We start from the raw sequence: 23,183 nt of genomic DNA, 5'->3' as shown, positions 1-23,183 counted from the left end.
TGGGGGCCTGAAAATAGCACTTCTCTAAAAGGTCTTGGAAGACAGGTGTTCAGTTTGAGACACGTCAAATTCGATAGTAGACAAATGGAGAAGGCGATTGAATACATGACTACAGAGTTCAGAAAGGAGGATGGCTTACAAAGTGTACATGTGTGATTTGGGGCATAAAAAGGGGCATCTAAAGTAGTGAAAGTGAATGCTTACATTTAGGAAAGTCTTGGTTTCAGCGCACTAACAGTTCCAAGAGCGCGAAATGCACCTGGGCTGGAACACTCGACTCAGAGAGTGAGTCTTGATCATACAGAACATTTATCCCAAACACGTGAAAGGTGTCCTACAGATATAAAATCCTGTAAAATGTTGATTTTGCCTTGTGGTACACCTGTAGTCTGATCACATGTTTGTTTAGGCAGTTGAGCTGCTGAAGCCGGGGGGCGTGCTGGTTTACAGCACGTGCACCATCACACTGGCGGAAAACGAAGAACAGGTTGCCTGGGCCCTCGCAACCTTTCCTTGCCTCCAGCTTCAGCCCCAGGTATGAGTAAGTTCGGTTTTCTCTGTGTAATGTGACAAGTCACAGAATCATGAGTGTGGCGATAAACACGAGGTTGTCATATGAAAAAATGTGTCCAGCGAAACTTCAGAAACAAATACTGCAATAGACAAGCATGTTCCTCCAGTGAGATCCATTTGACATGAACAGAGAATTTCCACGTCCCAGCATTTTTCCCCGTCTTCCTTCTTTGCCGTTGTGTTAAAATGCCACAGAGCTCAGGTGTACTTGTGTTACAGGTTTCTTTCACCTGTGGCTCTTGTTCAGTTTATGCAGACCTTTTTTTCCTAAAGAGTTGTTTATTCCTTTCCTCTCCTGGTCCTACATTTTGCTGGTATGGAGTATGTTGAGCATTTTTTTTCTCAATCAAATAAGCTGTAATAATTGGGATATCAGAAGACTAGCGGAGGGGAGAAAATGGTTCAGGATTATTGCTTCTTCACAATTTGTTACATAAAATATGTAACATTTTAAAAGTTTTCTTACACTTTATTTGACCTGTTTCGGTTTTTATCAAAACTATATTATGAGTATGTTTACCTCATGATGTTTGAGATTAATTTAAATATGTAACAATACTCACATTCAATTAGATACATTGAACATCTAACCTCAGTAACCTTCCTGTACAGAATTCTAGTAGGTAATTGGGATATATGAATAAAAATTGAGAGATGGTTTCTAGACTCAGAAGTTAACTGCTTTGTAGAGGAAAGGAAGACTTCAGAATTCACTTGAATTTTATGTGTGTGTGTGTATGTATAGACAACACTCAATATATACCTAGAAGAGAGAGAAACTTTCTGCCCAGGAGTTAATAAACGATAGGTTTTCAGTAGTACGCAAACGTTTGTGCATTGGTGACTGAAGTTAGGATTGTCGATCTTTTGCGGTCATGGTTCACACATATCACTCAGTTCCTTATGATTCTGTATTCTAAACCAACTGACACAGTCTTACTTTATCTCTTTGTAATAATTGTTCTAGTACATTTAAAAACAACAATAGAAGACTTTTATCATCCAATTGGTGTGGGTCAGAGAAAGGCACCTTTAGGTCCGCTTTGGGGAATGTGATGATAAAGCTGAATTTGTATTTATTACTGTTGTTGATAATGATGTTTCACTGACTGGCCACTGTATGCCGGGCATACCACCACCTTCTTGAAGTCTTAGAACTGAGTACTTGATCTGTTTCGTAGATGAGGAGACAGGACTTGCTTAACACCACACAGCCAGGGCTGCCTGGGCGGCTCAGTCAGTTAAGCGTCCGACTTCAGCTCAGGCCATGATCTCATGGTTGCTGAGTTCGAGCCCCGCGTTGGACTCTGTGCCGACAGCTCAGAGCCTGGAGCTGCTTCAGATTCTGTGTCTCCCTCTCCTGCTCGCGCACTGTCTCTCTTCCTCTCTCTCAAAAATAAACATTAAAAAAAAAATACATACAGCTAAAATGTGGCAAAGCTGCAGTACTTGATGAGCAGATGGGTCCTAACAGATAGTCATTCATCAGGTGACCATTTGTTACCACCGAGAAAAGCCGCACGTATATTCCACAGAGATAACATTTATCTATTTTTGGAAGTGGTGGTACTTATACCTCAATTTTGTCTTTTAAATTGTACACAGGCACATTTACTAATTATAGGATATTCGTATTTTTTTCCCTTTCTCCACACAGGAACCGCAGATTGGAGGAGAAGGAATGATGGGAGCCGGCCTATCATTTGAACAATTGAAACAGCTGCAGCGATTTGATCCATCTGTTGTGCCAGTTCGGGACACTGACATTGCTTCTCTCGGAGATGCCGGAATAGAAGACATGATTTGGCTGGCAAATAAAGATTGTATCGGTTTTTTTATTGCAAAATTCATAAAATGCAAAAGCACGTAGGATCCATAGAAACGAAAGTTCCAAACATTAGCTCTATGGTTTTGTTTGGTTTTCTTCCTTCCTTCCTTTCCTGCCTCCGTTTTTTTGTGTTTTTTGTTTTTGTTTTTTTTTTAATCAAACTGTTGTCAGGCCTGGTGATTGATGACATAGTTGCTAAGGAAACAGAAAAGGCTGCCAGCTGTTGTACCAGGGAGCAAGAGGCTTAAGAGACCGCTTCACGGAGGAGGTAGTTGGGGGGTGGTACAAGATTATATTTTGTGTTTAAAATATGCTTTTTCTTAAGAATTTAGCACAGTATAAAGAAAATGAGATGCCTACAGATATCTGGAGCATATTTTCATTTGGGGTTTTGTGTTTTAATGTATGAAGAATACAAATCATTTTTAATGTTAAAATCTGTGATTATAACAAGAGAAATAAAATGAGTAATACTTAATTTGATAAAAAGTAGTGTTTTGTTCTTGAGAGTTCCTAAGGGGTGGTAGTTTTCTAAAAATTCAGGGCCTGGGAACTATAACGCTTTTCATGTACTCATAACTGAGGTGAGCATTTTATCTGAGGTTTTCTGCTTACTATTTGATGAGTCAACTCTTTGAAATGAAATCTGGACCTCTCCTAAATGGTAGTGTGTCTTCACCATGTTCTTTTTTTTTTTTTTTTTCATGCTTTTAAACTGAAAACTACAATGTTTTCTTCACTCTGTAGATTAAAATTATGAGAGTATTCCACAGTTTGGGTACTACCTTTCATCATCCCCTGGAATACCTGTTCTGCAAGTTATTGTAATAACTGTGGGAACTGGCTTGACCCTTAGAGCCAAGCTTTGGTGTTCTGTTGAACATCAACACATTCACAGAACTCCCAACATCAGACAAAGCAACTGTGAGTATGGAAGATGAAGACAAAAAAAGGGCACCTCATGGTCAAATCTGGAATCCAGCAAAATCCAGAACATCCCCTAAAAGTGACCAGACATGCCACTGTTAGCAGCAATGTGACTGCTCTTACTAAAAATTAATTATAACCTTAGGCTTGCTTCATCCTATTGCTTTTTAGAGAAGATATATTTAAGTACTCAATACCCAGCCCTTATACAGTATTAAATACATCTAAATGTTTTGTTAACTTCCTTTTGAATCATCTCAGAGTTTCTCAGCCTTGGGCATACAAGGTGGACAACTGGGAACAACTACCTGATAGTTTCCTTTTTTTCCCTCCTAGGTTTCTGTTCAGAATTTCTTCCATCTATTGTGTCCATCAAGATTGCAAGGTCTCTTGGATCAGGTAAGCTCTTCAGCAGGCCTCTTCTTTGAAGAAGCCTTTCTTGAATATCCTTCTCCGAGGTTGGCTTAGGCATTTCTGTCTTTCCATATATCCCTAGGACCTACTTCTGCTGCTGTCATGGTACTTAACACACTCACTCTTAGTTTACTGGCCATGCCCTTTACCCCTCCCCCCATGCTTGGGAAAGTCTTGGAGGCAAGAACCCTGTTTTTTCTGTCGCTGCTTTAGAGCAGATCATCAATACATGCTTATTTAATGGGGGAAAAGATATTTCAAGCTCCATAAGATTCAAATGTGTGACTGACTTCGTTATATCCTTCATTCTGCCTTTTATCCAGTAGATGTCGTTGGACTAAAGAGAAACACGTTTACCTGTGGCACTTCTGTCTCTAGAGCTCACCACATTTCTCCAGACTTCCGGTGTGTTTTAAAAAAATCCATTTCTTCCCCTGCTTTCTGCCAAGCCTTTTGTGCTAAGCTGGGATGAAAATCACAGACTGGGAGTCCAGCAGTAAACATGTAAACTGTTGATTAACACTGACAAATGTCAAAATACAAACAATGCAGGCAAAACTGATGAAAAATATTTGCATATTAAAAACAGCAGGACAAAGAAATTGTTAAAAATTGTTGCTTTGACATAGACAGTTTCAGTGGGTTTCTTTCCTTCAAAAAGTAGGGCAAATTGGAAAATAAAACACAATTAAAGGACTTAAGTTTGAGAAAAAAATAGAACAAAAGGGTAAAAAATCTGGGAAATGTGGAGGACAATTAATATATTATCTCTTAACATACTTAGGGTTAACATATTCTTGTGAAACAAAAACATTTCAGTTTAACAGTGAGTACATTTTACTTCAAAACCCTGTGCCATAGTTTACTTTAAATCGTAAAGTTAAGTACAAGTAGTTGAAAATACAATTTAGCCAGAATTAAATAATTGACCCAGAAGGATCTAGTGGCTGTTTTCTCCAACAGTGTGACCCTTGACATAGAAATAAGATTAGTGTCCAAGACTAGTAGCATTGTATCACTGAGCAGAGGGATGAGGGTGAGGATTTAAATTTGACATCAAGATGGATCTTCATTTTAAAAACGAAAGAATAATAAAAACAATCTGAATCAAGAATTGCCACACATGTAAAACTAATGTAGGAGAAAGATTACTCTGCTCGATCTTAAAGGATCTTTACCTACTGTACGTGATCATTTTATCCGACATCATGGGAACGTCGCTAAAGTAACGTCAGTGATTAGCGTTGCCGTTGAGAGAGCTGCTCCACAAGTGGGCACTGGTGTTGAAAACAGGACGTATTCTCAGCTATCAGAATCATCCCTAAAATGGCAATCAATACTTCTACTAGTAAACAGTGCAGAAAGCCAGCTCTTTATTTGTTTTATATGAATGACTTTAAACCAGATTTGTTGAACAGTTCAGTGTAGCTGACAGTGAATGTTTAACAGGAATGCATAGCAGACCATGTTAAAAATGTGGCATTGTCCCAAAGTACAGTATGACTAAGACATCCTACATTTAGCAGCACCTTTTTGTAACAGTAACTTAAATGAGCAGTAGAGAAAGAGCATAGGAAAAACTGAAACGGATTTGACAATAAAACACAGAACTATTAAGGACATTTCCAGCATTTTCTAGGTCGACTACAAAGATCATGATTCTACAACTGAGTAGGTTAAGATTAAGCCTTTGCTGAGTGAAGAGACTAATTTTACATTCCACAAGTCAGTAAATCTCCCATTGCCCTTGGGATTATTTCTTCATTTACAAATTTAGAACACACTGTTTACACACATATAGATGTTCATGTCAAATCCTGCAATATAGTTCTCTTGAGGAATACTCTGATTTGGACTACTATGTTTCACAGTAAAGTGAAAAATTAAGAATCCAGATACAAATTTTAAAACCGGAATCTGTTGGCATGACTCGTTGAAAGATTAGTGGTAGCAGCAAGTAAGATAAATACCAGTTATATTTCAAGAATTTAAATATTCCAAAGTCATTAACCGGGATGAAAGCTCAGAAATATTTTATACAGGTAACTGTAACTGGAATATGGTTTCCCAATGATACGAATATTTTACATCAAAAATGTTTACGACTCCCGTTTTTATCTTCAGTAAATAAATTTGTCAACAGTACAGAGCTAATTAACAAAAAGATTAATTCTGAGGAAAATGTTTCTTCCATTAGCGGGTAAAACCCTTAAAGTGTAACTCATTTGTAAAACTGAGTTTTTTTGTGCAGGGAGGGAAATAAGGAGTTAAATGTGAAACAGTTTTACATATAAAGCTCCAAGAATATTTGGCAAGAACCTGGAATAATCAAAGAAGCAGAACAAAACTAGATGAACCCACTTAATAATAATTTTACAATGTGTAGATCTGAAGTTAGGCAATTATAGATGGGCCTTTTCCAGGGACAAACTTCAGGTGCTAGGTACTTGCACACCTAATACTGTCTTACCTGTCCAGTCATAACTGGACAAAGTGGACACATAAGTGACACGGAGAAGGTTTTAGCCTTAGCGTGGCAACCACACTGTGAGCTGCTGACAGTGCTATCTTTGACGCGTGGAGAACGGCATCTTCCGGGCTCCCCTTCAGAGCAGGTGTCTAACATAGGAAGATATTCTTAATGTTTTGTTCACTTCAAGTCCCCTCATCTTGCCCTGATTACTTCTGAAGAGCAGAAACTTTGGTTGTAAGAAGCACTTCTGGGTTTCGACGGACACTGGACGTGTTGGAGTTGGTGGTAAGGAACAGAATGAAGGGTAAATCTGGGGGAGAGAGACCACAGGAACGATAGGCAAGGTTTAGAAAAGGAGGTGGGAGAAGTTAGAAAAATTTATTTTCCCACGAAATAATTCTACAAGCTGTGTAAACATTTCTCACTAAAACAAATACTCAAACACACAAAGATTGTACATTTCCAGTGAAACACTCACAGTTAAAAGTTGCCTGTGTTCTTACTCTAGGAGCAAACACAAGGAGCCAGCACATGGATGCCTTCCTAGTCACCTTTGGCAGCGAGCTTCCTCACATTCCCTGACTGCTCAACGGATTATTAAAGCGACACGTAACACAATTAAATACAAAGCCAGGTGGGTAGGATTCTAGGTCATCAGTCTCGAGTCTTCAGCACTCGGGTCCATCTCAGTCACTCGTGCACACTCGTACCGCTCTTACACACAGACGCACTTGCACACAGAGAGGTCCGGCTCGTCAAGTCCAGTGCAGCGACATAAGACACTAACTACTCAGAACGTGTTTGTCACAATCGGTGTGAACTGCATGGATTAGAACAACCTTTGGAGTTTGGTTATATTTACCATAATTTATGGTCAAAGTTATAAACTTACAAGGATGGTAAAACATTCAGAAATCAAACCTTTTCAAGTCAAGCAATCACGCGTATTTACAGTATGTACAGACTTTCTACGAGAACGGGGGTAGGTGTCTAGACGATATAACAAATTTCCTGAAGGTGGGCATCTCTAGTCCCTGTAATTCATAAAGCAAATCTGCTGACTTGGCATTAAGACTCTAAAATAGTGTGATCAAACTGATATATATATATATATTTATATATTATATATATAATTATCATAAGAAGGTGTTTGCAGAAATAACATTTACAAACTATACAGTACACAGTACTAGTACATAGAAAATAGATTCTAACTTTATGATCCCCTTTGTGTAAGGCAAGACTGAATCTGTCCCCAAATTTAGTCAGCCAGAGGTACAAGCAAGAAACAGTGGTCCATGGATAAATGAGTATGCAGATCTGGTGCCTACATATTAAAAATCTGGAGAATCAGGAAATTCCACTTTTATCTGGGCCAATTCTGGCTTGCTGGATACATTAACTACATTTTTGAAAACATCAACTATGTTTCTTAAAATACTAAAGCCACCGGGGTGGCAACAGATTTTGTTCAAGTGGCAGCTATCCCAAACAGTTTTTGAAGAGTCCAGTATACAACCGGAGCACTGCAGCCATACGAGGCCAACTTACGTAGCACTTGCAAAAGGAAAAAAAAGGTATATTAATACTCCTTATCAATCATGCTATTGCTATTCAAGCAACAGCAATACAGAGTACACAAGACAGATCACATCTGACTGCAATGTAGACCCCAGAGATTTAGTCTGAGGATGGTGTCATACAAGACTTTAAAAAAAAAAAAAAGAACAAACACACAAGAGGGCAGAAGTCACTGGCGGATGTAAACATCCCTGCTCCACTCCCCAGCCTCGTTCCGTTTCCGGGCTATGCCTTCTCCATCCTTGTCACAGTAGCGATCCTTGGATTTATGCCGGCCGCGCTGTTTGTTGCACTCGCCGTGGTCCTGCTCTCGATCCAGGTCCCTGGCACGGTGTCGGGCTTCCCTGTGTCTGTGCTCGCTGCTCCCGTGGGGCTCCTCTCTGTGGTTGTGGTCGCGGTGTGGGGCGTAGTGGTCCCCGTGTTCGGGGGGGTAGTCTTCTTTCGGCTCCACGTAGGCAGAGTCTCGACTCTCCTGGGTTTCCGAGTCAAACGTCTCCTGCCTGGAGAGACCTCGACTCGTGCCACCACGATGGCTGTGGTGCTGGGCGGAGGACGAAGAACGGTGGTGGGGTTTCTTGACGGGTTCCAGGCAGGGCTCTTCTTCAGCTTGGGAGGCGGAACGGGCAGGAGCAGAGCGCGCGGTCCTCGGATCTCCTTGAGAACCCTGGCACGGGAGGAAGGCATGAGCCAAGGCCAGAGCGTCAGGAACTAACATGTCAGAAAAGCAAGCCCACGCATTCAGGTTTATTCCCCTCTAAGTTTCTAGAATGAAATCTCACCTACTCAGTTACTCCATACGTCTGATAACACCCAGTGGCATTTCTAAGGTTTGTACTACATTATACTGGACTTGAATTTGTAAGAGCCTACAACAGCATCCGGAGGAACTTTCTTTTTCCCCTTAATGACTAAACGAAGGGGGGAGGGGATCCTTTTATATGTTCTCTTGGAGTTCAAATCAGATTCAGGGCCCTAAGGATTTTCTGCACACAAGTGCACATTTAACTACCTCTACCTGAATACACATGGGAAGATAAAAAATGCTTAAGATGTTGGCTTTGGGTTGAGGGGAAAAAAGTAAAATGACAGGTGCTCCCAACAGCACTTAGCATGAGGAATGTACTGTCCTAAGTCTGTCTTGTGGATTAATTCATTAATGCAGCGGCCGTAGGGGACAGGTTGCCATCAGTCTTCGTGAGGCAAGGGGCACGTGAGGAGCTTATCCAAACTTACATGCAGAGTAAGCGGTGGAGTGGGAACGTGGCCCCAGGCAGTCTGATTCCATGGTTGTGCTACATAGATGGCATAGGAAATTCTATCCTTGTCTTCGAGAACATGTAGTTAGGGAGTTTTAAAGTTTACATACGTCTGTAGTATATTGTTTACCTGGTTTGTTTACGGTCTTCAGTGGGAGCTGTGTACCCGTAAAAGACTCAGTGTGGATGGAGCTGCTCTAACTGGAAGGAGTGCTGTGCTGGGTGACTGGGAGTGGATCCCGGCCATGTGACCTAGGGCAGCTCGGTTTCTAGGGCGTAAGGAAGAGCTCCTCTTACCTGTGAATTAGAGGCTTGAGTGGGGCTAGTAGGCAGAGTCGAAGTAGCTAAAGTCCGGCTAAGGAGAGGGTTGGGGAGATGGCTGCTGGGGGGGTGGGTGGCCTTCCAGTAGGCCTCCAGATAGTCGGCAAGGTGCTCACAAGCATCCTCCAGCTGGTTCTCGTCCAGGATCACGTCAAACAGCTCCTGCAGAGACAGACACTTCAGGCGGCGCCCTTAGCCAGCCCCGCACCGGGTGAGTTTCACACACACACTCACACGAGGGAGGGGCTCAAGAGCTGCACCACTTTGTATTTGCTCGTGTGCTCCTGCTTTCTCCTTACCTAACTGGCTGACTGCCCTGCTGAGTGTGATTGCCCGTCTGTCCGCCTGAGATCGTCATTTACAACCCTCGATGCTTAACCGTGGCAATCACCAGAATATGAAAGGTGTCGTGAAAGTTGTTTAGGACACGATAGAAAAGAGAAGTAAAAAAAGAAAACAAAAATACAATCTGGACAGTACAGAAGAGGCCTGTTTTTTGACATGGAGACTATGAAAAACTTGATCTTGGAAATGACCGAGGCCCGTTTAGGACATGAAGTTTGGCAGAAAAAAGCTGAAACCACAGATGATTTGACAGGGTGCAAACTTCAAAATATTCTAAGCAACAGAAAATTAATATAATCAGAACTCTTATAGCTTCTGCTATACCTGCATATCGAAACAAAACAAAAACCCAGAGGTGATCTAGGGTCCCAAAGCATGATAGGTAAAGGAGGGATTAGAAGGAAGAAGGTGTTTTGAGTGTTCAGAAATTTGTTTTTACGTGGTCTCAAATCAATTTCTCAGTTGTTAAGAGCCAGCAATTTGCTCCCTATTATTAGAAGTGAATAGTAATCCCAAATCCATTTTAGCAACGAAATTTCTGAAACCACAATCTTGTTTCATTTAAGACAATTAGATACTAACAGTGCACGGTCACCACGGAATGCACTGTAGCTTTTTGTAAGCCATGATCTAGACAAGCGCTTGTGGGAACGGGTGGGACAGTTCACCTCTTGGGAGTGAGGACCACGGCTCGGTGGGGAGAATTCCGTCCGGTGTTTGTGTGCCTGCCTTGTGGATATAATGCCAGGTCTGAGGACGCGGAGTGGATTGTACCGTTCCGAGAGACCACTTACCGGAGGACACTGAGCCAGTTTGTCTGCTGCTACCATCTGGACATTGAGGTGTTTGGCTTGAGATTTCCCTCGAGATTTTATTAACCTTTGTAAAACCTGTGCGAGATAAGGTGTAACGGGAGAACATCTGCACTCAGCTCAAGAAGCAGCTCAATAGACTGAGCTACAAAATGTCTAAGATTGCAGAATTAACGCGTTCACACACACGTCAGGTGCAGGCTTCAAAAAACATACCCAGCTAGCATGGAGCTTATGCCGAAGCTTACCAAACCTCTGGTATCGTGGCTCCTTTGTGTTTACAAAAACTGAGAACCCCAAGAGCTTTAGAACATACGCCTGTTACATGTGAACATATTACTTATTTTTGTACAACTATCTATAGTTTTTTGCAAAGTCTCCTAGCTACACTTACTTTTAACCTGCTACTGTGTATTGTTTTGGTTGGAATAGGTGAAGAAATTTATCCTTCAACACATAGGGAATTCAGAAGAGGAGGAGTATTTTAGTAGCCTTTGCAGGTAACTGTGGATATTGTCTTTTAACATTACACCAAACTACTTTCTTCACGACAGTCTGCACGTGAAAGCTAACACCCTATCCATGAACTTCTCTCACTCTCAAATTCCATTGCCCTGTCTCGAAATTTGAACGGATCTTTTACTAGGCATGATTTGTAACATCATTCATTCATCATCTGGAAAACCAATGGTGCACGGAGTTCTTCAGATCTTCGGACACATTTTTAAAAGAATATATTTGCTATTACCACTAATCTCAGAAAAGTCTGTCTTTTGAGAAGCTGGTAAGCTCTCAGGTAGATTCGAATTTTCTGAAATTCTGTTTTTTTGTTTGAAACCTTCAGTTTTATCACTGGTGACAAATGGGAAAAGATCTGCCAAATAAGCCAGTCTGAATAAATATAGTATGCCAGTTGTTCTTTCAAATAAAAATGGTGTTCCATGAAAAAAGCTACTTGAGTTTGTATTTCGAAGTGTCCTCAAGATAGCTAACTGCTAAAACTGTAGCCGAAGCACTTTCAAATGTACTTCCTGTTTCATTACACAGGATATTGAAAAGGCTTGTATTGAAGAGTCAAATTTTACTCCTGTGTCAGGACATTGCTCAGTGCGACTGCACGGTGGTGGTCTTCTTCACTGTGGGTGCTGTCTGGTACCAGTCTCGAGTCATGGACACTTAACTTTTACCCACCTTTGCACCATCAGTGCAAATGCCCAAACACTGAAAAAGGAAAATAATGTCTCAGTATTACTGTGGAAATCATTTTGACCTTGTGGACTCTCAGCAAGTTTCTCAGAACCTTCCTCCAGGAAACCAGGGACCACACTTTTAGGAATCACTGTTGTAAGCCATGAAACTAACTATGGTGTTCGCTTATATTAAGAACTCTTGACTACCCTGTCTCTTCACACTCCTGATGTTAGAAACATAGCCTTTTACAAGTGTAAAGCACAACATAAACGCCATAGTGAAGTGTGATTAGAGAGCAGACAAGAACAACCCCACTTACCTTCGGAGAAGAAATCTTTACGTATACTATAATGGGGGCCAAGGAAGTTTTACTAAGTTGAGCTGGATGATTAATAGTATCTGCGTCAAGGACTACCAGTTGCAATGTTCTTGCAAGTTCAAAAATCCTTTCGATTTCACTCTGAACTTCCGCTGTAAAAGGTTAAGCAGAGTTCAATTAAAGTATTTTTAGACCCAATAGAAATCAAGTAAAATGCTACACTGTTTCTTCACCTGGAAGGCAGGTAGGACAGCCAGTAGGCTAATGTTCACAGGCAACAGAGCTGATAAAAGGTATCCTTTGGAAAGAGCTGTCTCTCCAAAGTACCTTTAGAATTGAGGGAAGTCTTTCAACGAGCTATAAAATTTGCTTCCAGTATAACAGTTTGAGTAGGAGAATCAAAATAGTTGGCTATCGGTGCTGACTTACTTTTTGTGCTGTAAAACTTCACTCTGTGAAATCATTTCATAAAAATGTTGTAAAATAGAAACAGTGTGTTTGTTTCTGACCACGTTACCATAGCAACTGTCACCACCTTTCTTTTCACTGTATCAGCTTAATCTGTGTTTATACTGTCACCTATTGGTATGCTTTCTGGATATGATAATCTAGATAAATGTATTAGCAAGCTGAAATACAACATTAAAAACAGGAGAGACATTAATGGTATCTATAACAAACTTGTCCAAAAACACACTTTTCATGGTTTCTACCACCAGACGAATGGTCCTGCAGTATTCCTATTCTAAAAGGGTAGTTCTCCATTAGAAGCAGCACTACAGGGCACCTGGATGGCTCATTCAGTTGAGCATCCGACTCTTGATTTCTGCTCAGGTCATGGTCTCGCGGGTTTGTGAGCGCGAACCCTGCATCCGGCTCTCTGCTGACAGCATGGAACCTGCTTGAGATTCTCTCCTTCTGCCCCTCCCTTGCTTGCACTCTCTCAAACAAACATTTAAAAAAAAAAAAAAAACAAAAAAGCAAAAATCCAAACGATAAGGTTTATAGAGAAATTATCAACTAAAAGTACACTTGAACACCAGGGAAATTTCATTCAGTCTGTCTACCCCATGATCTCTCTAGAATCTAAAACAGGATGTCCAATAGAATGTTCTGTGATGATGGAAATAGTCTGTATCAGTGCCGTCCACCCGATAGCCAGCCACTAGGCACTTGCGGCCACTGAGCACTCGAAATGTAGTGTGAATGAGAAGCTGAATTTTTAAGCTTAAAGTGAAATAGCCAGAAGCTCCAGAAGCATAGATCTGTCAAGCCTAGCATGCAGCTTGCAGTGTCTACTACGACCATGAAGGGCGGGTTCCTTGAGACTCCTAGCCCTACAGAATACCTTTCAAGTCCTCTTATTTGGTTCTGTGCGGAAGACTCCTGGAGATAACTTCCACTACTGCAGAAAAGATAAGTCACTAATCATCTGCCTCACAACATGTTATGACTAGACTCCTTTTATTTACCCGGATGTCTTTAAAATCTGGACTTAAACCACCTGCAATACCAGCTTTAAAATAATATTTGGTTCCATGGTACTCGTGACAATCTTGCAGGAAGGAAAAACAAAACCCGATTAAGCTTCTGGATCTACCCGTTTATAAGAAACAGAACAATTAAATAAACTACACTATAATGCAGTTAGCAAACTTTGGACTATGGAAAACTATGCATAAGTGACCCAGACTCTTTAAGCAAAAGTTACAAGGGGAAAAAAAGATATATGGAAAACTATAGACTAAGAAACTTAAGGACCTTTGAACCAATCACTGTGGACTTTTTGACTTTATATATTTACAACGCATAAGTGAGTAAAATATTAAAAATATATATGACAATTAGGAAATGATACATGGCTGAATGGAAATCTCATGATACTAGGGATGTATTAAGATATGATAATGGCATTATGGTTTAAATAAAGAGAGTCCCTAATCTTTAGAAATAGGTACTGAAATATTTACAGATAAAATCTGTAATGATATCTGGGATTTGTTTCCAAATAATCCAGAGACAGTTGGGGGACAAAGGAGAGGACTGGAGATGAAACAAGACTGGCCATGAATGTCGAAAGTGAGTGATAAATACCTGAAGTTCCTTCCACTTCTAACTTCCCTACATAACTGAATTTAATAACAGTTTAAAAAATAAAAATGGTATATTCTGATTTTTTTTCATAATAGTATTTTAAAACATGACTAATATTGTTTACATATTCTCTACATTTACCTTATCTTTACATTTTTATTCCAATTATAACCTTGCTACAGCTTTATAACCTTGTTGTGGCTTAACTATCTTAATTCAAGTAATATTTTTAAGAGTGTAATGTTCTTCTGCATTCTCTAAGTGTGAAATGTATCTAATTTAGGTATCTTAGATTGTGATGCTTGACCAACATTACAACTGGAAAAACAAAGTTAGAACTTGTATGAATCTTATGGCTACAAATAAAGCCGTCTGTCCATCCAAAGAAGTCATGTACCACCCCAAAACAGTACAAAAGATGTACTTAAAGCTTCACATTTTTCCAAGTTTTCTTTCCCTTCATGTCATACAGTGGTACATCAGCATAATGAACTCCAAAGGCAACATACTATACTTTGATTTCTGTAATGGAGCTTTTCTAAAAGCTTACGCATAAAGCAAATTTTTACCTATCAAATTATATCTTCACTGTACCGGATCTTTCATCCTTCTGTAAAAGAAGTGATAGCTGAAATTGATCTTTGAGGTGAGGATCTATCTTCTCAAATTTAAGCTCTACTAAATATAGAAGAATCTCAAGGTATAGCATATACATAAACTTACGTATCTGGAATGTGAAAGTATCGGTTTTGTACTACGTTGTAACATGAAACGTGTTTCCTCTACAACAGAGTCCACATAATGCCCACAACTTGTAATTCAACATGTACGGGCATCACTGGACCATTCTCCTGCTATAAGTACCTATCTCCTAGTGCTACCATAAGAAAAACTTAAAATCGCCAGAGAAACCTACCCCTACGTTTCCCTGGGAGCAAAGACTCCGTATTTGCTAATTCAGTGTCCATGGAGACTTTACTAAGAATTGACTGCACCTTAAGCCCCGTCCTCTGCCGAGTTCCAGATCTGTTTATACAATCGATTGCCTGCTGGACATCTGCGTGCTTCGTAACACTGCAAATTCAACATGTGCACAAACGCAGTCATCATTTTCCTTATCCCCCTACCCAGCCCGGTACTCCAGCCAAGCTCCTCCTCCTGAATTCCTTCTCCCCGGAATAACACCATTGATGACCCAGTTCCTGAAAGCGGAACCTTACAGCTCGTGCTGGAGTCGGCTTCTTCATGTTCCAGGTTCAACAGATTGCCAGATCCCGGCTCTCTTCTCTCTGGACTCCTTTCATTCTACTCCTTCCCTTCACCCCTGTCTGATGTCAGTCCTCTTAATCTCTAAGTTGAATGATGAATGACCACGACTACTAAATGACCTGACAGGGCAAGAAGTGGACTGAGAGGAGATGCTTCTAAAGGCACCCGTTTGATTAGGTTTTGCACGGAGGACATTATTTTTCCCTGAAACAACCTCAACAATCTGAGTTTCCCCTGACTTAGCTCTTGCCCCTTTCCATTCTCTTCTCCACAATGCTGTCAGTGATCCTTCTAAAACACAAGTCCTATGGTGTCACGTCTGCTTTCCTACACCTTTCTACCGCATCCACAATAAAAGGCCTACAAAGTCCTACATGATCAGGCACAGTCTCTCTGACCTCATCCTCCCAACCCCTGGCCTCTGCTCGTTCCACATCTGGCTTCCTTGCTATCCCTTAAACACATCACACATACTCCCACCACAGGGCCTTTGCACCTTCAGCTCCCTCTGCCCGAGACAGTCTTTTCACGGGTAGCTTACTGTAAGGCCAGAGAATTCACAACATAAGTCATTCTGCTAAAACGTTGCTCCCTCCGAGAGGCTCCCCCAACATAGCCATGTAAAAAATCACTCTTCTCAGTTTTTCTGTACCCCTTGGCCTGCCTTTTCTTTCCAGACTCCTGAACCACGGACTTTTATTATCTGCTCACTTTTGTCCATGTGTTCCTTATGAAATAAAAACTCTATATGAGAGTGAGGAGTTGGTGTCCTTTACATCTGTGTCCCCAGCACTTACAGTAATGCCTAGCACATGGTTGGTACTCAAGTATTTGTTAAATGGATGAATAAATGCCTAAAACCTACGATACATGGTTCCATAATGCCTTAAGGGTAAGCTCCAAATCCCTTAATATCTCTCCTCTGCTTCTCTGGTGGCACCTCCCACCTCCCTCTTTTAAACCATACACTCACAGCTAAGGTAAAGAACAGTGTTGTCCAGAAGCTTCTCTTCACTCTCACTTTAAGTCCCTATTATCCTCTCTACCTCCTTCCCTCCTTTTTTTTTTCTAAAAGTTTCATTAAAAGTGTTGAGAGTGATGGCGGGGGGGGGGGGAAGGGATGGGAGAGAATTACAAGCATGTTCTGCACTGTCAGCTCAGAGCTCACCGTGGGGGTTGATCCCAGAACCAGTGCTCTATTACCCAAGTGTAGTCAGTGAGGGTTTTTTAGGTGAGGAACCAAACTGTGTTTTCTAAGGTATTCTACATATTACTAACAGATAGTTTATTATTTTTAATAGTTTCTCTATGATTTATATAATGATTTATATAAAGATCTCAAACTCTCAGGGGTGCCTCGGTGGCTCAGTCGGTTGAGCGTCCGACTTCTGCTCAGGTCATGATCTTGTGGTTTGTGAGTTTGGGCCCCGCGTCGGGCTCTGTGCTGACCGCTCAGAGCCTGGAGCCTGCTTTGGATTCTGTGTCTCCCTCTCTCTCTGCCCCTCCCCTGCTCATGCTCTGTCTCAAAAATAAACTAAATTTTTTTTTTTAAATTGAAAAAAAAAATCTCAAACTCTCAGAAAAATTACTTTATAATAACAGAACCTAACAACCCAGTGAGTGAAATGTGACCATGATTAACCTAAAACTCCAAGCACGTGCCACAGAAAAGAAATAACTGCCAAACTATCTCATTTGAGTAAATCAGCACGTTTATAAACAGTATCCAAACATAACCCTGTAGACATGTTCACTAAAATCTCTATACTGTTTTTGTACATAGTATCAGTTAAAAATGGCCAGTAACTAATTTTATCTTTTATCTCAACACCTACTCATCCCCCCGACACACACTATCCTGAATATGACATAATCATTGATATAATTCAGTTACTGAGGGTCTTTGGATAATAGCCATCACTGATGGAAAACGTACTATGTTTAATCCTTACAATAATTCTACAAGGTAGTTCTCTCTCTCTTTGTTGTTTAGATGAGGAAACTCGGCATTAAAGACATCAACGAACTTGCCCACGGTAACACCAATGCAAAGCCAGGAAGTTTTAGAGTCTCTAGACACCCAAGCTCACATTAGTGGGGGAAAGGAAAAAAACACAACCAAAACAATGCTGACAGCCAGTGGAACATTTAACTCGCAACTATCCTAACAAATCTTTCCGCATTATGAAATCACTAAGACTGTAACACCTGCCCCTGGCAACACGGGTTGGCAACACGGGTCCATTTCTTCTCTGCTCTATGACACACGGAATTATCATCTAGTTAGAGCTTCTCATTGGCAACGTCAGGAGAGAAATGTTTCAATAGCCTAAGCTCATCAGCACTGCACAGACTTACCTAAGCTTGACCTTGTGTTAGATCTTTCTATTATTGCATGCTTGCTGGGATTGTTTAACACTGAGCGCTTGGCGAGCGAGATGTCAGCCGTGACCCTTGTGATGGATATCCTGTGGGCGAAAAGTAACAGAAGACCCTGAGGTTACTAGCTGAATAAAAGGGGATAGAAGTACATTCCCAAAACGCATCTAGATTTGAGATATACAGTGAACATTATTTTCAGGTGAAAATCATTTTTAATGAATTGTTAATGACTAATCATTCATTTTGGCTTATCCTGCACCTCCTTACTTGGCATTTGTTGTGTGCTTACCAAGGGCGAAGCGCTCTACCAGACTTAAGAGTCTAGTGGAAGAGATGGGCAATAAATAAGAAAATTAACAAAATAATTAAAAGATCAAGATGGCTGTCAGAGAGAGGACAGATAGGGTGTTGTGACAGTAAGGAATTAGGGGGCTCCTTTTAGGTCTGGTAGAAATGAGAGCACCACAATTTGGAAGCTGGAAACAGTAAGATGACAGACCCAGAGAAGTAAATATCTAAGTCAGTAACGGGAATAGTTGAGTAAAATAGAAGCCTCATGATACCGCTGAAGAAGAAGGCAAAACTAAAAACACGAGGTTTGGTGAAAAGTCTGTTTCCGAGTTCTAGCCCCCCACCTCCCCTTGAGTCGCCAGGTGATACTCCCTTCCCCGTGTGATTTAACACCACTGGTTGATTCCCTACAGGCAGTAAAATACAGGGCCTCTGACCAGGAGACCCTAGGCAGAGAGAGGACAGGGACACTAGATGGAAAAGAAAGGATTCTAAATGTTGGGCCACCAGCCCTCTTCCCTGTCTTACAGTTCTGACAGCCAGGCTTACTTCCTCCAGGGGTCAGAATGGAAGATCTTTCCATGGGAAAACTGACTGCCAAGGGGAGGACACCCCAAGATAATGACATTGGAGGTTTCCAATTAGATGGTCCAGTGAGCCTGTCCTATAGGGAAGCATAAAGCTGACAAGCCCCACCTGTGAGCACAGAATTTCCAAGTGATCACGTGATACCCCCATTCTTAGGAGCCCCACAGCGCTCCCTGAGAGTCTTAGGAAAAGCTCTAACATAAGAGACCAAAACAAACAGAAAAAGCAACAGTATGAATAATATAGTTGATTCTTGAACAACATGGGGGTTTGAAGCACCAACACCCTGTGCAGTCAAAAATCCACATAGAGCTTTTGACTGCCCCCAAACTTAACTAATAGCCTACTGTTGACTGGAAGCCCTACTGATAATGTAAATAAGCTATAAACACATATTTTATATGTTATATATCCTGTATACTTATAATAATACCTAACTTTTTCTTAATTTTCCAGTATTTCTAATTGGTTCACCGGCAGGATGTTTCAAATGGTCACAATTCCTCCCCCCAATTTTCCAATATATTTATTGAAAAACAAAATCTCATAGGGGCGCCTGGGTGGCTCAGTCAGTTGAGTGTCTGACTCTTGATTTCAGCTCATGTTCTGATCTCACACTTCTTGAGATTGAGCCCCGCATCAGGCTCTCCGCTGGCAGCGTGGAGCCTGCTTGGGATTCTCTCTCTTCCTCTCTGCGCATCTCCTGCTCATGTACACATGCTCCCTTGCTCTCTCTTTCTCAAAAAATGAGGCAGAGGCACCTGGGTGGCTCAATCAGTTGAGCATCTGGCTCCGGGTTTCGACTCAGTTTATGATCTTGCAGTTTCGTGGTTTCAAGCCTCACATCAGGCTCTGTACTGGCAGTGTGAAGGTTGCTTAGGATTCTCTCTTTCCTTCTCTCTGCCCCTCCTGCTCTCTCTCTCTCTCTCTCTCTTTCAAAATAAAGAAACATTAAAAAAAAAATCCTCATATAAGTGGAACCACACAAGTTCAAAGTCGTGTTGTTCAAGGGCCAGCTGTATTCAAAGTTGAAAGCCAGGAGATTATTATATCCAGGAAACTAACAAATTTCTGTTTAGAAACTCAGAATGAGTCGTTGGAAATTAAAAAGTAGAAGTAAAAATTCAAAACAATAGCTGGAACATAAGTTAAGAAAATCTAAAGGATAAAACAAAGCAAGAGTAAAAGGCAAAGAGAGAGAAAATAGAAGGTATTAGAGTTAGAGAATTACCCAGCAGATTCAACTTCCAAATAATAAGAGTCCCAGAAAAAAAGAGAATCAAGAAAGCAGGGGAGAGGAAACCAAAAAAAAAAAAAAAAAAATTAATTCCATAAGAGTCTGATTATCCAAATTGAAAAGGATGGGCACAAAGGTTCAAAGTTCTACACCGGGACTCAGTCTTCACAAATTTCATGACATGAGGGACAAAGGAAAAAGACAGGTCCCACACTAAGTGTCCTGTAATTCTTTTTAATTTTTTTAATGTTTATTTATTTTTGAAACAGAGAGGCAGACACAGAATCTGAAGCAAGCTCCAGGCTGTGAGCTGTCAGCACAGAGCCTGACATGGGGCTCGAACTCACGAACTGTGAGATCATGACCTGAGCCGAAGTCAGATGCTTAACCAACTGAGCTACCCAGGTGCCCCACGTGTCCTGTAATTCTTAACAGCAACAATGGAAGCCAGAAGATAATGGGGCAAAAAGTTGTCAGAATTTTAAGGGGAAATTATTCCAATCAGAATTCTATAGCCATTTTAACTCTCAGTTAAATGGGAGAGTTGCTTAAAGACACTATTAGATAGATATTCAGGGCCTCCAAAAGCTCTGTACTTTTCTAGGGAAACTACTAGAGGATGTTGTGGACTGAGATGACAGGGTAAACCCTGAAGGCGATCAAAGGATCTAAAGAAGAGGGGCTCCAACCCAAAAGGGGGGGGCGAAAGAAACCCCAAGAATAAAGATGAAAGATGTCGCAGAATGACAGAAGGCCCCCAGAGGTTCAGGAAGTTCAGTGACTACAGGATGCATTTCAATACGCTGCAGGAGGGGGGGGGGGCGCGGAGTGGTTCAGACAACTGGGGAATTAAGGGCTCAGTTAGGGCCAAATACAGAGAAAGTTAAGCAAGCATGAAAAGTAAAATTACTTATCTCATGGTTCCCATGAGAAAACACCAAAGAAAGAACTATACCCACAAGGTCATAATACATAGTAAAAATGGAACCAGATGAAATTAGGATTTAACCGTTGGGAGAATGAAAGAGGAGAGGTGTGCAGGTATGGGAGAAACAGCTGTAAGATGCAGGAGAGGTAAATATGTTGCAAGGTAGGAAGTCAATAGATAAAGCCTAACACCGGAAACTCAAGTAGCAAATCCAGCACGTTATCTAGAGGTAAGGAGTAACGAAGCAAAAGGGCCACCTAAAGTAGTTTAGAGTGGTTGTCAACTGAAGCACAGGGCATTTGGTAAAATGGGGGAAGGGACTACGGGCTGTTGTAAAGAAATGTGCGTTTATGTGTCACAAAATTCATCTTTCTGGTGACTGATTCCATCAATTTGGACCAAGTCATAGAATCCTCTATCTGCAACCACAGTCATGATAAGAAATAGTTCCATTACCAACACCCCCCCCCCCAATTCCCTTGTGCTGCCCCCTTTATTGTCAGTCTTCTCCCCCTTCCCTAACCCTGGCACCCAAAGAACTGCTTTTCATCCCTCTGGCTTCGCCTTTTCCAGAATATCACTGTAGCCTTCTGAATGGAGCGCCTTCCACTTCTCATAATGGATTTGAGATTCAGCCACATTGTTGTACATTTCCATTTTTTCTTACTGCTGAGTGGGACTGCTCTTTTTTAAAAAATAAGTATTGGATTTTTGGGCTTTCTGTCCACTGAGGAGAATTTTATTTAACATGTAAGAAAAGCAATAACCAGAAAAGACACTAAAACATCAATCTAAACATCGTTTCATTATTATTTCAAAATGCATTCACAAGTGAAATCAGGCTACAGGTGAAACACCCAATGCTTAGTAATCGTTTAACATGTTTTTGTTTATTTGGGGGTGGGTAGAGTAGCTAGGGTGACACAATCTGGGAAGCTCCAGCTGCAAAGGAGGTGACAACTGAGCATCTGCCTGACCACGGAGGGGGTCACTCATCCAACACCGATTTATTGAGTGCCTACTATGTGCCAGCCATGAGGGTGCTCTTCTGGAACTCAAATTCTTGTGGGATGTAGGGAGAGAGGAAGGAAAGAGACAGATGTGTGATGCCAGGTGGTAAGAAAGCCATTACAAAAATAATGGAGGGTCATGAAGACACAGATGGGGTGCAGGGGAGGGTACATTTGTGTTCAGGGAACACCTTTCAGGAAAGCTGACCTTTGGTCAGGGGCATGAAGGAAGTGAGGGAATGAGCCACACGGACACTGTGAGCAGGGTGTTCTAGGCGGAGGGAAGAGTGAGCATCTGAAGTGGGGGGCATTGCAGCAGTACAGCTGGATGGGACCCAGGTACTGCTGGCGACCACAGTCTTGGTCTGGGCACTCCCTGGGAGGCAAGCTGCCCGGTGATGTGCACCGCCCTGGGCACACAGTGGTGACCAGACAGACGAGACCAGAGAGCACCACACAGTCAGCCTGTGGGGAAACTGATTCAGCAGCAGGACGGGATTTTCTATAATAACACATCCTCCTTCCCTCACATGCTCAGACCTTTCTGCACATGGTATGCTCAGCTGAGGACCCAACGACCTGCTTCGGTGGGCAGCTCTGTCAGCTGTGTGAAGTGGGGTCACTATCCTATTTCAACTCCTTAAGTGTGCCTCGGGGATTGTCACCACTCGGGGTTCCGCCAAAAGAGGGACCTTGAAAATTACAAGGGCAAAATTTGGGGGACGATTCAACTTAGAGTCGTGGCTCTAAACCCTCTCGGAATATCAAAACTGCCATGGAGGCTTTGAAAGTGACGTTAGGTCCTTCCTTAGAGATTGGGTTCGGTCACAGGCGGCACAAAGCCTTTGTTGTTTGCTCTGATTTATTTTTAAAGTGCTGCAGAGGATTCTAATATGCATCCAGGCTAGATAACCACCAGTTGAGAAGAAGCTGTCTTCACATCTAAGGCAAATTATCCACACGACAGAATACAGCGATGTAATGTTTCCCAGGATTATTGATTTCCAGTAAAATTCGCTCACAGAAGATTCAACAGCGTACGTATCCCTACAGTTCAGCTCGCATTCCAGACACTTCAGTGCTGACGGCTAACGTTTGCAAAGTCACTAGGAAGGAAAACCAAATTTATCACTGATGGTAGCTCTCCTTCTTGTCCTCAATTTCCTTGTTAATTTACCTGTCAATGTCCTACAAGGTGAATCCGAAGATTGCTTTGTTTACACGACACAGCTGGTTAGGATGGATCTGATTCTAAATGGGCTCCGCACACAACAGAGAGAAGATAATGATTTAGCATCTCTTCTTTGACCTGACACACTTTAACGCTATTTAACAGCAAGGATC

At 41.5% G+C, this 23,183-nt stretch overlaps 2 protein-coding genes across 12 annotated transcripts in view; one reads left to right on the top strand and one right to left on the bottom strand.

Moving 5' to 3' along the window:
• The window catches only part of NSUN6 (NOP2/Sun RNA methyltransferase 6), a 63,404-nt gene extending 60,793 nt beyond the window's left edge, over nucleotides 1–2,611 (top strand). For 5 of the 6 annotated variants that reach the window (XM_042991182.1, XM_042991181.1, XM_007081270.3 and 2 more), the window contains 2 exons: nucleotides 410–535; nucleotides 2,231–2,611. In XM_042991182.1, the coding sequence (XP_042847116.1) occupies nucleotides 410–535; nucleotides 2,231–2,443 (339 nt within the window). In that variant the 3' untranslated portion in view covers nucleotides 2,444–2,611. The remainder of the gene's footprint in view (nucleotides 1–409; nucleotides 536–2,230) is intronic. The other variant, XM_042991183.1, reaches the window with a different exon arrangement.
• Nucleotides 2,612–7,874: 5,263 nt separating this feature from the next.
• CACNB2 (calcium voltage-gated channel auxiliary subunit beta 2) overlaps nucleotides 7,875–23,183 on the bottom strand; it is a 382,396-nt gene continuing 367,087 nt past the window's right edge. For all 6 annotated transcript variants that reach the window (XM_042991177.1, XM_042991178.1, XM_042991179.1 and 3 more), the window contains 5 exons: nucleotides 17,762–17,871; nucleotides 12,041–12,192; nucleotides 10,513–10,608; nucleotides 9,350–9,535; nucleotides 7,875–8,460 (listed from right to left, as the gene is read on the bottom strand). In XM_042991177.1, the coding sequence (XP_042847111.1) occupies nucleotides 7,966–8,460; nucleotides 9,350–9,535; nucleotides 10,513–10,608; nucleotides 12,041–12,192; nucleotides 17,762–17,871 (1,039 nt within the window). In that variant the 3' untranslated portion in view covers nucleotides 7,875–7,965. The remainder of the gene's footprint in view (nucleotides 8,461–9,349; nucleotides 9,536–10,512; nucleotides 10,609–12,040; nucleotides 12,193–17,761; nucleotides 17,872–23,183) is intronic.

The sequence above is a fragment of the Panthera tigris genome, chromosome B4 (genome assembly GCF_018350195.1).
Source record: "Panthera tigris isolate Pti1 chromosome B4, P.tigris_Pti1_mat1.1, whole genome shotgun sequence".
In the NCBI taxonomy this organism is placed as follows: Eukaryota; Metazoa; Chordata; class Mammalia; order Carnivora; family Felidae; genus Panthera; species Panthera tigris.
This window is presented reverse-complemented; position numbering and strand designations above follow the sequence as displayed.